Raw genomic sequence first — 14,873 nt, forward strand, 5'->3', positions numbered from 1 at the left:
TCCCTAGTGTGCAATGCTTAAAACCTTTGCAGTGTCTTGTTTACTAATAAACAGATTAATAGCTTGTGTATTCTCACTTATAGCATGTGCATTATCCTCCAGTTTTGTTTTGTTTTATGTCTAGCTCTTACCCTCCTGCATTTTCTTTATTTACCCTCGTTACTTCCCTTCTTATCTCTTGTCTCTCCTCCTTCCCTCAACCCCCTTTTCATTTTCTTACTTTCCTTATTCTCTCATTTTCTCTGAATGATGGATGGTACAGAGCACCAGCAGGCCAGTCTGAACTCTGCCTACATCACCCCAAATCACGCCTCCATGTCTGATGAGGAGAGTTCCGAGGTCAAGCTCGTTGACGAAGATGGGTCACCGCTACTCGCCCGTCACCTGCCTCACGACTCCTACAACTCTGTCTATTGCATATTCTTCATGCTGGGCATCGGCTCGCTGCTGCCATGGAACTTCTTTATCACAGCCAAACAATACTGGCTCTACAAGCTTAGCGGCAACTCCAGCTCATCAGGCCACCACGAGTCCCACAATGACCTCAGTGTAAGTGTTTGTGGTACATACCTAATTGACAAATCTCTGTATGACATAGATTTTTATATGCTTCATAAATATCTACTATATAAATAGCCTATTCAATTATTTTCATTAAGTTCTCTCTCTCTTTCTCTCTGCAGGATTACTTTGAGAGCTACCTTGCTATTGCATCTACTGTTCCTTCAGTGTTGTGCCTGGTCCTCAACTACCTTCTAGTGAACAGGTAGTGCTTTTGTATGTTTGACTTCATGTAGTAAACATGTAAACACATCTTTCTGTCATCTTATCACATCATTATCATCCAAAATTTAAAGTTCTACTCAAAATCTAATTTCTTTGAGCAACTGACCTTAGATAAAGACAGTGGGTCTGAATAAATGCATAATGCTTTGGGCGGCACGGTAGCTAATTGGGTAGCACTGTCCCCTCACAGCAAGAAGGTCCTTGGTTCGATCCCCAGGGTGTGCAGTCCTGGTCCTAGCTTTATGTGTGGAGTTTGCATGTCCTCCCCGTGTCCGTGTGGGTTTCCTCCGGGTGCTCCGGTTTCCTCCTACAGTCCAAAGACATGCAAGTGAGGTGAATTGGAGACACTAAATTGTCCAAGACTATGTTCGATATAACCTTGTGAACTGATGAACCTTGTGTAATGAGTAACTACCGTTCCTGTCATGAATGTAACCAAAGTGTAAAACATGACGTTAAAATCCTAATAAACAAACAAACAATGTATTAACAATATGTAAACAATATCCGAATTTGACAATACATCTATGTAATTCCACACAGATTCTTATCAAGGGTTTCTGTTTATAGCTGAATAGTACATTCTAATGGACACCTGGTGCACTGGGTAGTGCAGACATTTAATTCCTTCTCCTTTACTTCATGTGGGACTAATTGTGTGTGCATCATCCTATAAAATACAACTACGTCATCAAGATGAAGTAAAATGTTTAACTTGGTTTCATAGCGTTGCTTTAAGAAATTCGCATTTTTAAATTCAGTTCTCTTAAATTCTCTACTCAAAATGTATTCCTGTGTGCTAAAAGATTTTATTTAGTTTGGCTTTGAAAAACAAGTATAGAGGGCTCTTAGGTGGCACAGCGTTAAAATTATGCTAGCCCACTTCTGCCGTGATCTAGGGATTGAATCCCTAGAGGTGCTATCGGCCAGTTTGGCATCTACATGCTGATATGATTAGCTACGTCCAAGGGGAGGGATGGCCGAGGCCCCAAAATGGATTGGCATCTTGTCCAGGCTGTGTTACCGCATTGCACCCAGAGTATCTGTTCCTAATATCCTCTTAGGTCCTATTTTAGAGTTTTAGGTTGATTTGAGAAAATCTTTCAATGGCTAAGCTGCAAGTGATAGGACAGTACTTCTCAAGCTTGGCACCAGGACACCAAATAAAGATCCCTGAGATGAAGATTTGCTGAAGTCGATTTTTATGAACAGTAATTTTGTTCTAGGCAGAAAGATCTGAGTTATGAAATATGTTGTATTATCCATGAAAGTTTTGAGATTTTGGATCTTCTCTTACATATATAAAAATATTAGCTACATGAGTAGTATTCAAAACTGAATTTAAATCTTTAACTGAGAAGACACTCACAATGTAATTGTAAAATTTGCATTTATTTACAGTACTATCCAGAAAATAGCCCAGAGGGAGCGGTTGTGGTAGGGGTTCGGAAATGTAGGCCCTAAAGTTTTGGCCAGAAAAGCTTAGGAAGCCCTGTCTTAGGGATGAACAAACTTCTCGAGGTTGGCTGTATTGCTTTAGCAGATCGGTAAGGTATCCAAAAAGCACCTAGAAGAGACTTAACAACCGAATTCCACATTTGTCATGTTGAGACTTCAGGAATATTGAAGCTGACCAATTGGTTTAATCAATGTATTTTCATTCACTTTAGCTGATTGTGTGTGTTTGTTCCCAGGCTGTCCTCTAATGTGCGGATCCTGTTCTCACTGGCAGTGATTCTGCTTGTGTTCGTGATCACTACAGTACTGGTGAAAGTGGATGTGTCTGAATGTAGATGGCAGTTCTTTACCGGAACTCTGGTCAGTGTTGCATTGGTCAGCGGAGCGTCCAACTTCTTCAGTGGCAGCGTTTTTGGCATCAGTGGCCATTTTCCCATGAGGATATCACAAGCCCTCATATCAGGTAAAACTGCAGCTCTCACAGCAAGTGGTTTTGTTTTGTGATTTCATTAATTCAAGAGTGAATGTACACTGTATGGCCAAAAGTATTTGGACCTCTGACCATGAGCTTGTTGGACATCCCATTTCAAAAACAAATGGTATTAAACTTGAGTGACCTCTGTGTGATCTTCTCAGCTGTAACAACAGCCACCACTGTTCTGAGAAGGCTTCTCACAAGACTTTAAAGGATGTCTGTTTGGATTGGTGTCCATTTAGTCAAAAGAGCATTTGTATGGCTGGGCACTGATGCTGATCAAGAAAACCTCAACTGATGTTCCAGTTCATTGTTCAGTGGGGCTGAGGTCAGGGCTCTGTGGAGGCCACTGAGGTTTGGGCCTGTCCTAAACTGTTGCTGCTAAAGTTGGAAGCATATAATTTCCTTTATGTAATTGATTAAATACACCTGTTAGCAATAGTTGTGGCAAAAACACATGAATTCAAGACTCAAGGGGTGTCCCAATACTTTTGTCCTTATAGTGTATCTCAGTAGGCATGTGCTAACATAATTAGCAAGCAAAAAATATTCATACTGTACGAAAAACATATACCCGACTAGACTAGCCAACAAACACTTGCCAGCAAGTTCAATTCACTGCCTGTTATTTATACTTACAAGAAATGGTTTTCTTGAAGCTTTTTATTATTATTTAGTGATGTTTTTAAGTTATTATTAGGGGCACTTGGGTGGTACAGTGCCAGCTCATCATCTCAGAGGCACACCACCACAAATATTGTCAAGTGTTCCTTTTCACATGCCTGTTCCAAGACTTATTTTAAACTGTTGCGCATGCAGTGATATAGGGCAGCTGAAGATGCTTGAGAAACAGCACTAACTGACTCATTCTGTCCACACAATGGGCCAAATTCATAATTTGGAACACCCAGACACGTGTTAGTGTTTTATATCAAACATTTAAATATTTTTATGAATTCATCTTTGCATACAAGAGTTTCCTTGTTTCTAACTTCCCTACCACCAACAGTTCCCTGCAGTGATGAGCAAAACCTGGCACAGATCTCAGGAGTGCATTTTCTTACTTCTTGCTAATTTTCTGAACAAATAATTGTTGTAGAACCATTAAAAATATTTTTGGGTCTGGCCCATTATTTTATGTATACATGAACTAACAAACATCCATAATTGACTAAAGAGGAGACAGGAATGGAACTTCTTATCCAACAAGAGAGCAGGACAGATTATACAGACTCCCTTGTGTGTGTACATCCATATGTGAATCACATGAGACAGATGACCATTATTTAGTTCTGTGCGTAGATAGTACCTCAGACAGTGCCATTCCGCTGGGCTGGGAGGCTACATGAACAACGATTGGCTTGTTGTTCATAGGGTAGGATAAGCCGGACACGAGGAATAATGCTGATCAGGGTGTGGCAGTCCGTGCACAAAGCTGATTTGCATATAAACTCGCCTCGTGCAGGTGAAAAGACGCAGTCGGCTACTGCACACGTGTCGGAGGGGGCGTGTGCCAGTCTAACTCTCCTCAGTCGGGGCAGGGGTCAGCTCCAGTGGAGATGAAGCATAACACAATTGGGTAAAAATTGGACATGCTAAAAATCAGGAGAAAAAAGGGAGAAATTACCTCAGACAGGAAAGTTCATGGAAACCCACGCGGACACGGAGAGAACACTGCCCCACCTGGGCATCGAACCCAGGACCTTCTTGCTATGAGGCGACAGTGCTACCCACTTAGCCACCGTGCTACCCACTTAGCCACCGTGCCACCCTTTAACTAAACTAAAAACACAATCAGTTGTACTTTTTATCTCTCTGTTGATTATTCATTCAAAGCCTACGACTGCATTCACATGATACATGGCAAAACCACTTTTGTGCTGACTGTGCCATTGTTTCCTGTGGAATGAGGCGATGACTCTTACCTTGCCCCTGTGCTATTTTGAGCATCACACACCGCATGCATTTACTGCTTTGATGCTTAGTTTTTATCGCATGTCTCTTAATCTGATTAAACTCTGACTCACTTTGCTGCTGACCTTTGTAAAGCCCCATCAATGAGACACATTGTTTACATAATGTAGTAAAAAGCAAAGCACAGATCTGGCAGAGAGAAGCTGATTCTCACTGTTTCACAAAACCCTGAATTGTTTAATTTAACCTTAAATCTAGCATTAGCTATAAAACTTGGATTTTGCATTTTGGATAGTAAGCCCATATTTCATAATCCTGGAATCATGTGTTGTGGCTTCATGACTTTGCATTATTTTTGCTTGGTTTTTATCTTCTCACATCTCAAAATGACCAGCACTGCCAGAGCTTTCTTGTATAAACTAAAATGCATGTCTGTTAGTCAGTATTGTCAATAGTGTTTATCCATTCAAGCTTGCGCTTAGGTGCCTAGTCAGCAGAATGTGTATTTTTCCATATCATGTGAAAGACTTAAATGCCACAGTAAGCAGTAATGTGCAGTCAGTCTCACAGTGAATGAAGTGCAAAATGCTCAACACGTGAAAGCCGGCAAACTTGGGCAACTATTAAAACTTCTGGGTTAGCAATTTTCCCAATAGGTTACACTTTTCTAAAGGCATACACCGATCAGCCATAACATTAAAACCACCTTCTTGTTTCTACATTCACTGTCCATTTTATCAGCTCCACTTACCATAAAGAAGCAATTTGTAGTTCTACAATTACTGACTGTAGTCCATCTGTTTCTTTGCATGCTTTGTTAGCCCCCTTTCATTCTTCAATGGCCCAGGACCACTACAGAGTAGGTATTATTTGGGTGGTGGATCATTCGCAGCACTGCAGTGACACTGAGATGGTGGTGGTGTGTTAGTGTGTGTTGTGCTGGTATGAGTGGATAACACACAGCAGCGCTGATGGAGGTTTTAAACATCTCACTGTCACTGCTGAATTGAGAATATCCCACCAACCAAAAACATCCAACCAACAGCACCCTGTGGGTAGCGTCCTGTGACCACTGATAAAGGTCTAGAAGATGACCAATTCAAACAGCAATAGATGAACGATCGTCTCTGACTTTACATCTACAAGGTGGCGAACTAGGTAGGAGTGTCTAATAGAGTGGACAGTGAGTGGACACGGTATTTAAAAACTCCAGCAGTGCTCCTGTGTCTGATCCACTCATACCAGCACAACACACACTAACACACCACCACCATGTCATTGTCACTGCAGTGTTGAGAATCATCCACCACCCAAATAATATCTGCTTGTTGGTGGTCCTGTGGGGGTCCTGACCATTGAAGAACAGGGTTAAAGCAGGCTAAAAAGGTATGTAGAGAAATAGATGGACTACAGTCAGTAATTGTAGAACTTCAAAGTGCTTCTATATGGTAAGTGGAGCTGATAAAATGGACAGTGAGTGTAGAAACAAGGAGGTGGTTATAATGTTATGGCTGATCCATAACATTGATCCACAATAAGACAAACTGTCTACAAATGAAGGACATTTAGTACCCTTGACACTTTCCATAGAAGTGAGTGTACTATAAAAATCACACCGAAGGCACAATGTGCATTGCTTAGGGGTGTGAAAACAGGCAGAGTAAAATAGCTGCAGAAATCTCTGGACCTTATTAAGTAACTGTTTGTGCATCCACTATTAGGCACTAAACAAAAATAGTGCTAATGGAAAGACACCCCAGAGAAAAACACTGCTTTATTTAAGTCAATTCATTTAACTGTATGTGTGTGTGTGTGTAGGTCAGGCTATGGGTGGTACTGTAAGTGCACTTGCATCCATAGTGGACCTGGCTGCAGCAAGTGATGTGACCAACAGCGCATTGGCCTACTTTCTGACTGCTGATGTCTTCATCTTGCTCTGCATCATCATGTACCTGCTGCTGCCTAAGCTGGATTACTCCAGGTATGTTATCTTTTGTTAGGACATTACTGGGAGTTGAAATGGACTTTTATTGCTTTTTATTGATTTTAAAGCTTTTGCAATGGTCTGAGATAACAAAAAGTATTTAAGAGATGTCTGAGTGACTTTGTGGTTGTCAGTGCCAGATATCAAAAATTGCTGATCTACTGTGATTTTCAAACACAGCAGTTTTAACAGCCTGCACAGAATTGTGTAAAAGCACTGAGCAGCAGTTTTTAGAGTGGATATGCCTTGTTGAGGGAAGAAGTCAGGGAAGACTAGCCCGACTAACAGAAAGGCTACAATAACTTAAATAAACACTCTTTACAACAATAGCAAGCAAAAACTAGGCAATGAAATTCATAAGCAGAAGAAAACTTCGGGTCCTGCACCTGTTAGCCAAGAACATACAGTAGACCCTTGACTTACGAATGTAATTAGTTCCAAAGGGCTGTTCTTAAGTCAAAATGTTCGTTAGGTAAACCTATTTTTCCCATAAGAAATCCTGTAAATAGAATTAATCCGTGCCAGACCTCCCAAACCACCCCCTTACCTAACCTTTCTAATGTCCTAAATGGTCTTTTTTGTTATAAAACAAGTACATTTTCCCTTAAATCTTAAATAATAGAATAGACATTAAATAAACAATACTAAACAACAATTCACAGTAGTACTGTACATAAAAAACACATTCAGTACAGTACGTGTGCTGCACCATACACTATAATACATTTCCTTCTTTTTTTATAAAATGTATCTACCAGAAACAACTCTCATATTTCTCTATTATTTCCTTCTTTATTTCAATAGTGTTGTATTTTGTAGGTGTAATTGCACGAAAGAAAGAATACTTTACGAGTTCCTTCTTCTCTCACTCACAGTCCCCTCTGTCTGATACACAGTGACAGCTACTGGCAGGAGTAATTACTAAATATTAAAAGTTTTTTTTCATTTTCTCAACATCAGCGCTATCTCTGCACATTCTTTGGGGACATTTTAATATTGAATTTTACAAAATATAAAGAAAACACTGGAAAAACACTGTCCGCTGTCTGAATGTTCGCTCACTGTATATATATATATAGAGAGAGAGAGACGGTTGGAGTCAACTTGTTCGTGACGTCACGTGTTTCACGAATTTCGGTTCGTAATCCGAAATTTGTTTGTACGTTAAGTTGAAACAGATCGCTCGTAACCCGAAATGTTCGTAACTCAAGGGTCTACTGTACTTAAAATACTAAACAGTACTAGGGTATAGTGCGCATCCAATTCCAGAACTATCTGTACCATACCTCTTTCCAATTGCACAAGAGTACTTATGAAAGGAGCTGAGGTTTGCTGAAGGCAAGGCAGTGACTGTGTTCTAATAAAATTAATAAAACATATTGCATTTGGGTTTAAATATGGCACTTGTATTGTCTCACTCCAAGTGGTGATTTTGTGACCATTGCATTTGAACAATAAATGGTACGCAGTTTCCTGCCCCACCCATATAGCCTCCTCCAGTGCGCTTGGTATGTATAGGCCACTTGGCCATGAAAACAACCACAAATTTAATGTACTGTTGCGTAGGGTACTGCGCAATGTGAATGAGGCTTTAGACTACACTCTGCTACAATTACAACATTAGGCTATAGTGGGCACAGGTACACTGAAACTCGCTGTCGCCTCACAGCAAGAAGGTCCTGGGTTCAATTCCCAGGTGGGGCGGTCCGGGTCCTTTCTGTGTGGAGTTTGCTCCGGTTTCCTCCCACAGTCCAAAGACATGCAAGTGAGGTGAATTGAAAATACAAAATTGTCCATGACTGTGTTTGACCCCGATTTATCTGACTATTGCTCAATTTACCGTTCTATAATGGCTAGCTCAGACCTGACAATGTGGCTTCATCTCGAACTGATTCCCTTTAAATGAAAATAAGCTTAGTCTTTTTTAAAGCCTACCCATTTCCCAGACCTGAAAACCACTTGTACTTACTGAGAGGGAACATTAACAGTATGCTGCTTTTTAACCTTGACCTGTAGTTCACACTTAGCTATTATTAATACCTAGCAATGCTTTAGCTTTTATTATTTGTGAGATGGACGGAGGGGAAGACTAGATTTAGACATATACTAAAACGAAAGTGTAATAAGGAAGTGTGGCTTTTAACATCATGTCAAGTTTCACTCAAGGGCGGTCAGCAAGAACACAAGAGTTTCATGACGCTGTTGTGGTTTTAGGATCAGAAATTTCTACATGGGTAGACCGTTTTTAAAAAGCCAGACACAAGGAATCTGATGATTATGACATGCAGGTCATAGACACGAGTGAAGGAAGTGTAAAATGCAGAGTAGTTGGTACGAGGCGGTGGAGTTTGCAATATACAGTTTTATGTTTGACTTATTAAGTTAACTTATTTATAAATGTACAGCCTCAAAGTAAACACACATTGGAATTAAATGATGAGCTTTTATGAAGAAGGCCTGTTAGGCTGCATTCACATGATACTCAGCAAAACCAAGGCAATGCCGCTTACCTTGCTGCTGCGCTACCTTGAGCATTTTGCAGTGCATACGTTTATCGCTTTGATGCTCTGTTTTTGCCGCTTGTTGCTGCACACAAACTTTAATCTGATTATAGCCGCTCAGGTGGCGCAGCGGTAAAACACGCTAGCACACCAGAGCTGACATTTCAAACTCATCTGTTCGAAACTCAGCTCCGGCATCCGGATGGGCATGAACAACGATTGGCTTGTTGTTCATACAGGGAGGGAAGAGCTGGATAGGGACCTCATAACTGATGCAATTACGACCTCTGCTGGCTGATTGATGGCGTCTGCACAGAGTTATAATGCAATCGGGGTGTGGCTCTCTGTACACAAAAGCTGATCCGCATATGAACTCACCTAATGCAGGTAAAAAGATGCAATTGGCTACTGCATACATGTCGGAGGGGGCATGTGTCATTTCGCTCTCCTCAGTCGGGGCGGGGGTCAGCACCCCCAGCTGTAGAGAGGAAGCATAAAGCAATTGGGTAAAATTGGACGCGCTACAAATCGGGAGAAAAGGGGAGAAATTTTGCAGTGCACACTTTTATCGCTTTGATGCTCTGTTTTTGCCGCTTGTTGCTGCGCACAAACTTTAATCTGATTATAGCCGCTCAGGTGGCGCAGCGGTAAAACACGCTAGCTCACCAGAGCTGACATTTCAAACTCGTCTGTTCGAAACTCAGCTCTGCCATCTGGCTGGGCTGGGCGGCTACATGAACAACAGTTGGCATGTTGTTCATACAGGGAGGGAAGAGCTGGATAGGGACCTCATAACTGATGCAATTATGACCTCTGCTGGTGGGGGTGAACACCAGTAGAGAGAAAGCACAACGCAATTAAAAATGGACGTGCTACAAATCGGGAGAAAATGCATTCAAAAAATTAGTCAATTTGCCCTTTAATTAATGCAATAAAAAGTTTAATGAAGCCACTTCATTCTTTTACTGGGTATTCTTCTTACATCTCCAAATGACGAGCACTGCCAGAGCTGCCAGTTTTGTCAACAGTGTTTATTAATTCAAGCCTCCGCTCACAGGGAAACTTTTATCATGTAAAAGCCACCTAATAGTCTTACTTTCCATATCTATGGGCAGTTTAGAGTAGCTAATTCACCTTCTGCATGGTTTTAGAAAAAAAACACATAATCAAGCTGTTGTCATGGTAATCAGTCCTTTGACCTAAATCCCTTAAAACTTTGAGGTGTGCTGCTGACCGGCTGGGCACCTACTCAGACACGATTGGCCGTGTCTGTACAGAAGTAAAATGGTTGAGCATGGGTTCCTGCAGTAATCATCATTGCTGCTGTAGTTTGAGGCATCTGCACAAGGAGTGTTTGACTGTGGAAAGGCAGTGTGTGGCTCTCAGTGCTCTATGTGAGACATTGAAACGGCTCCTCCAACCGCTTCTTTTCACCTGCCAGATACAACGTCTATCCTTAATCAGGGGTAGGAGTCTGTATTGAGCTAATCAACCATGAATTAATTATTCTTCACAAAGTGTATTTATCACCCTTGTGTCTTGTTGTCTGCTTCAGGTACTACATGGAAGCAGCTGCTGCTGTCACGTCAGATGGTGCTCTCTCCAACTCTCAGTCAAACTCCCCCAGCAGTCAGACCTCTGTGCCCCCACTTAAACCCATCCTTAGTAAGACATGGTTGCTGGGTCTGTGCGTCTTCTACGTCTTCTTCATCTCTATAACCATCTTCCCAGCAATCTCCTCAGGGATCCAATCGATAAATAAAGACTCAGGCAGTCCCTTGGACAGCATCTACTTTGTGCCGCTGACCAGCTTCCTTCTGTACAACTTTGCTGACTTCTGTGGGCGGCAGATTACAGCATGGCTTCAGGTGCCCGGCCCCACCAGCCGCACTCTTCCCATCCTGGCGCTCTGCAGGACCGCATTGGTGCCTCTCTTCATGCTGTGTAACTACCAGCCACGGTATCACCTGCACCGGGTGTTTTTCGCCCATGACTCCTTTCCTGTACTGTTTGTGTGTATTCTGGGATTCTCCAATGGATACCTGGGTACACTACCCATGATCTACGGGCCCAAAGTGGTACCACGTGAGCTGGCAGAGCCAGCAGGCGTGATCATGTCTTTCTTTCTGACACTAGGGCTAGCGCTAGGCTCTGCGCTGTCTGTGGGCCTTGTCCACATCATCTGACCTTTATTTATTAGCAGCAATGTGACTGTTTGCTAATTTTTAGCGGGTTTTAAAAGAACATGCCAAAGAGTGTACATGCAGGGCTTAAGATGTACCTACTGTTTTTAAACTGTTTCGATGTCCCCAAACCATTCCATTAGTATTTTTTTCAAATGTCAGTTCTTTCATTTATATATATTTTTATCTCCTTTTATCCTGGTCAGAGTCACAGTGGATCCGGCTTTCCCTGGACAGCACTGGACAGACCACAGTAACACACCCCAGAAAGGATGCCAATCAGTATTGTTTGATGTGCAAGACAAGTGTGTATTTTAATTCATGAACAAACAAGAAAAATACTTCAAATTACTTTCATGATGTGGCAATTCATAAGGCTGCATTCATATGATAAGCGTTTTGCACTTCGTTCACTTCGTTCGTTCACTTACCACTTTGTTTACGCCTTTTGTACTTGCTGGCTGTGCTACCGAACCCAGTTGCTTTATGCATCCTCTCTAACCCTCGCCCCGATTGAGGAGAGCGAACTGATACATGTCCCCTCCGAGACGTGTGCAGTAGCCGACTGCAACTTTTCACCTGCACGAGGCGAGTTCATATGCGGATCAGCTTTGTGCACGGAGAACCACACCTTGATTGCATTATTCCTCTATTCTGTGCAGATGCCATCAATCAGCCAGCAGGGGTCATAATTGCATCAGTTATGAGGACCCTATCCGGCATTTCTCCCCTGTATAACCAAAAGCCAAACGTTGTTCATATAGTCGCCCAGACGGATGGCAGAGCTGAGATTCGATACGATGTATTCGAAATCCCAGCTCTGGTGTGCTAGCGTATTGTAGCCATCTGAGCGGTGTTGACAGTTTATTTACATCCAGGTTTGTATGAAATGTATTTTAGTTCATCCAACAAAGTTCTGGCAGTGCTCGTCATTTGGAGACATGAGAAGATAAAAAAGGGGAAATGGGTTCATAAAACTTTATTGCTTGAATTAAACAGTGCTTTAAATCTTACAGAAGAGCTCCGAAACTACAACAAGTGATTCCAGGATTAGGAAATGTGGGATTGCTATCTAAAATGCAAACCCAGTCTCCACATTTGACACTTTATTAGTTTCCATGCCATATTTTTCTCACAAAGTTATGTCGAATCCGACAGTTCAGGGTTTTGTGAAACATTAAGAATCAGTTTCTCTCCACCAGGTCTGTGCTTTACTTTTAACTGCGTGATATTTAATTGGCGGTGCCTTTAAAGGGTCAGCACACTGTGTGAAAGTTTAATGTGAGCCCAGCATTGACATGCAGTTTTTACTACTTGCCACTGCTCTCCACTCAAGGAACAGCCAGCACAAAAATGGTGTCGCCATGCATCATGTGAATGCAGCTTAAACAGATCCCATTTGCTGCCAAATTCATTTTGGCTTTTCGGCTCAGCTGATATTTAGGATAGATCTTAGTACCTTGATATCAGCCAATGTGTGTTAAAACAGTATCTGTTTACATTACTGAAGTATTTTCATTAATACTGTTAACAGACCTGCCTGACTTTAACAGGCTACAGCTGTGGTAAATGTTGCAGCCTGATGTTTACTACTAATTTGCGGGCTTTTGAGTTAAATGTCACACATTATATATTTGTGATGTGTAAACTGGTATATGTATAGAAGCATTGTTTCACTGCTATACATATTTTAGTAGCTTGGTATTGTTGTATTTGCTCAGATGATTTTAGCCTTGTCTGACTTTTAGAATATGTAAATTAGTTGTTGTTGTTTTTTTTATTTATATTTTTTTCCCCAATTCTTATCCCCCAGTCTAGTCGTGTCCAATTACCCTGATTGCATCCTCTAGTCTAAACTGATTCGACCCTTCACCGCTGACTGAGGACGCCTCTCATCTGACATGCGCCCCCTCCGGTACACACAGTCAGTACAGATAGTGCATTTTTCACCTGCACGAGTCGAGTTCATACACTTGACGGGCACTGTGTATGGAGGGCCACACCCCCATCAGCATTATTTCTCAGCCATGTGCAGGCGCCATCAGTCAGCCAGTGGGGGCTGCAGTCGCACCAGACTTTCTTACCCTCTAACCCTGAACAACAGCCAATCGTTGTTCATGCAGCCGCTCAGCCTAGTCGGAAAGGCAGAGCTGAGATTCGATACGATGTATTCAAAACCCCAACTCTGGTGAGCTAGCGTAAAATGCTGCATTTGATCTCATACTAAGCTCACTTTGATCTGCTGGATGCATCAGACATCTTTTATTTATATTTTTCAGGTTTATAATAGTTCTGCATTTGGTGGAAAATTTGGAATTTAGAGGAAAATCATTTGTATCTATTTTAAACTAGCCATAGTTTCAGACTTATCAGTTGTTTATGTCATTTCATTTTCATGTTCTACCACCGCTTAATCTTGGTCAGAGTTGCAGTGGGTCCAGTTTTCCAAGAATCACTGTTGACAATGCAGTAACACACCCTGGACAGGACCCCAATCCATCATGGGGCCTTAGCAAAGCCAATTATGTCTGTATGTAGGTGCCTAACCAGCCAAGATCATTGCTATACTAAATTGCTAATTGCTATTAAAATCATTTCTGTATACATTGTTTAATGTTCTCTTTTATCCTGTTTACCTTGTTAAGTAACACTAAACAGCCTGTGCACAGCTTCCTTGCTGTTACAAAGGCAGTGGATGAGGGATGAGCATTATTGGAATTATTGCATTTTGTTGAGGGTTATGAGTTGTATTTTATATTCTGTTATTAACCTTTGTCTTTCTTTTTGTTTATAAAGTTCCTTTTTTATTGTAATTCTTATGTATTTTAGTGAACTTTAATGAATCGTTTTGTTTTACAATGATTAGAGACTTAATAAAATGTACTGTTTGTACGAATACCACAATGTTTGTATGATTTTGTTGTAAAATGCAGCAAATTACATGTATAAATAACTGTATGATTTAGGTCTGTGTGGACAGCAAAATAAGAATTTCATTGTACACGTTTCCTACTGTACATATGACAATAAAGCTTTGAAATCTTGAAATCTTACAAGCAGTCTATACTGTAAATGTAGTTCTGTGGATGTCCGATAGATGGCAGCAGGTAAATACTGTAAATGTAGTTGTTGTGGACGTCCTATAGATGGCGGCAGGTAAATACTGTAAATTTAGTTCTGTAAATGTCCGATAGATGGCAGCAGATAAATACTGTAAATGTAGTTCTGTAAATGTCCAATAGATGGCAGCAGATAAATACTGTAAATGTAGTTCTGTAAATGTCCGATAGATGACAGCAGATAAATACTGTAAATGTAGTTCTGTAAATGTCCAATAGATGGCAGCAGATAAATACTGTAAATGTAGTTCTGTAAATGTCCGATAGATGACAGCAGATAAATACTGTAAATGTAGTTCTGTAAATGTCCAATAGATGGCAGCAGATAAATACTGTAAATGTAGTTCTGTGGATGTCCGATAGATGGCAGCAGGTAAATACTGTAAATGTAGTTCTGCGAGGTTCGCGCTAGATGAAAGCTGTTAAATACTAAAGACACAGGCTGGATTTGAT

General features: G+C 41.2%; 1 protein-coding gene across 1 annotated transcript; it reads left to right on the top strand.

Moving 5' to 3' along the window:
* The first annotated feature begins 212 nt into the window (after positions 1-212).
* On the top strand, positions 213-14,349 carry slc29a3 (solute carrier family 29 member 3). The gene is made up of 5 exons (XM_062995028.1): positions 213-549; positions 684-766; positions 2,481-2,707; positions 6,452-6,614; positions 10,674-14,349. The coding sequence occupies exons 1-5, from the start codon at positions 247-249 to the stop codon at positions 11,302-11,304; spliced, it is 1,407 nt and encodes a 468-aa protein (XP_062851098.1). The 5' UTR covers positions 213-246; the 3' UTR covers positions 11,305-14,349.
* The last annotated feature ends 524 nt before the right edge of the window (positions 14,350-14,873 follow it).

This window comes from Trichomycterus rosablanca, chromosome 5 (genome assembly GCF_030014385.1).
Source record: "Trichomycterus rosablanca isolate fTriRos1 chromosome 5, fTriRos1.hap1, whole genome shotgun sequence".
In the NCBI taxonomy this organism is placed as follows: domain Eukaryota; kingdom Metazoa; phylum Chordata; class Actinopteri; order Siluriformes; family Trichomycteridae; genus Trichomycterus; species Trichomycterus rosablanca.

Excerpts from the sequence above, each read along its gene's own strand:
- slc29a3 (XM_062995028.1), top strand. The coding sequence starts at position 247 with ATGATGGATGGTACAGAGCACCAGCAGGCCAGTCTGAACTCTGCCTAC. Across the intron at positions 767-2,480 it reads AACTACCTTCTAGTGAACAG|GCTGTCCTCTAATGTGCGGA; the intron begins GTAGTGCTTTTG and ends GTTTGTTCCCAG. Across the intron at positions 2,708-6,451 it reads ATCACAAGCCCTCATATCAG|GTCAGGCTATGGGTGGTACT; the intron begins GTAAAACTGCAG and ends GTGTGTGTGTAG.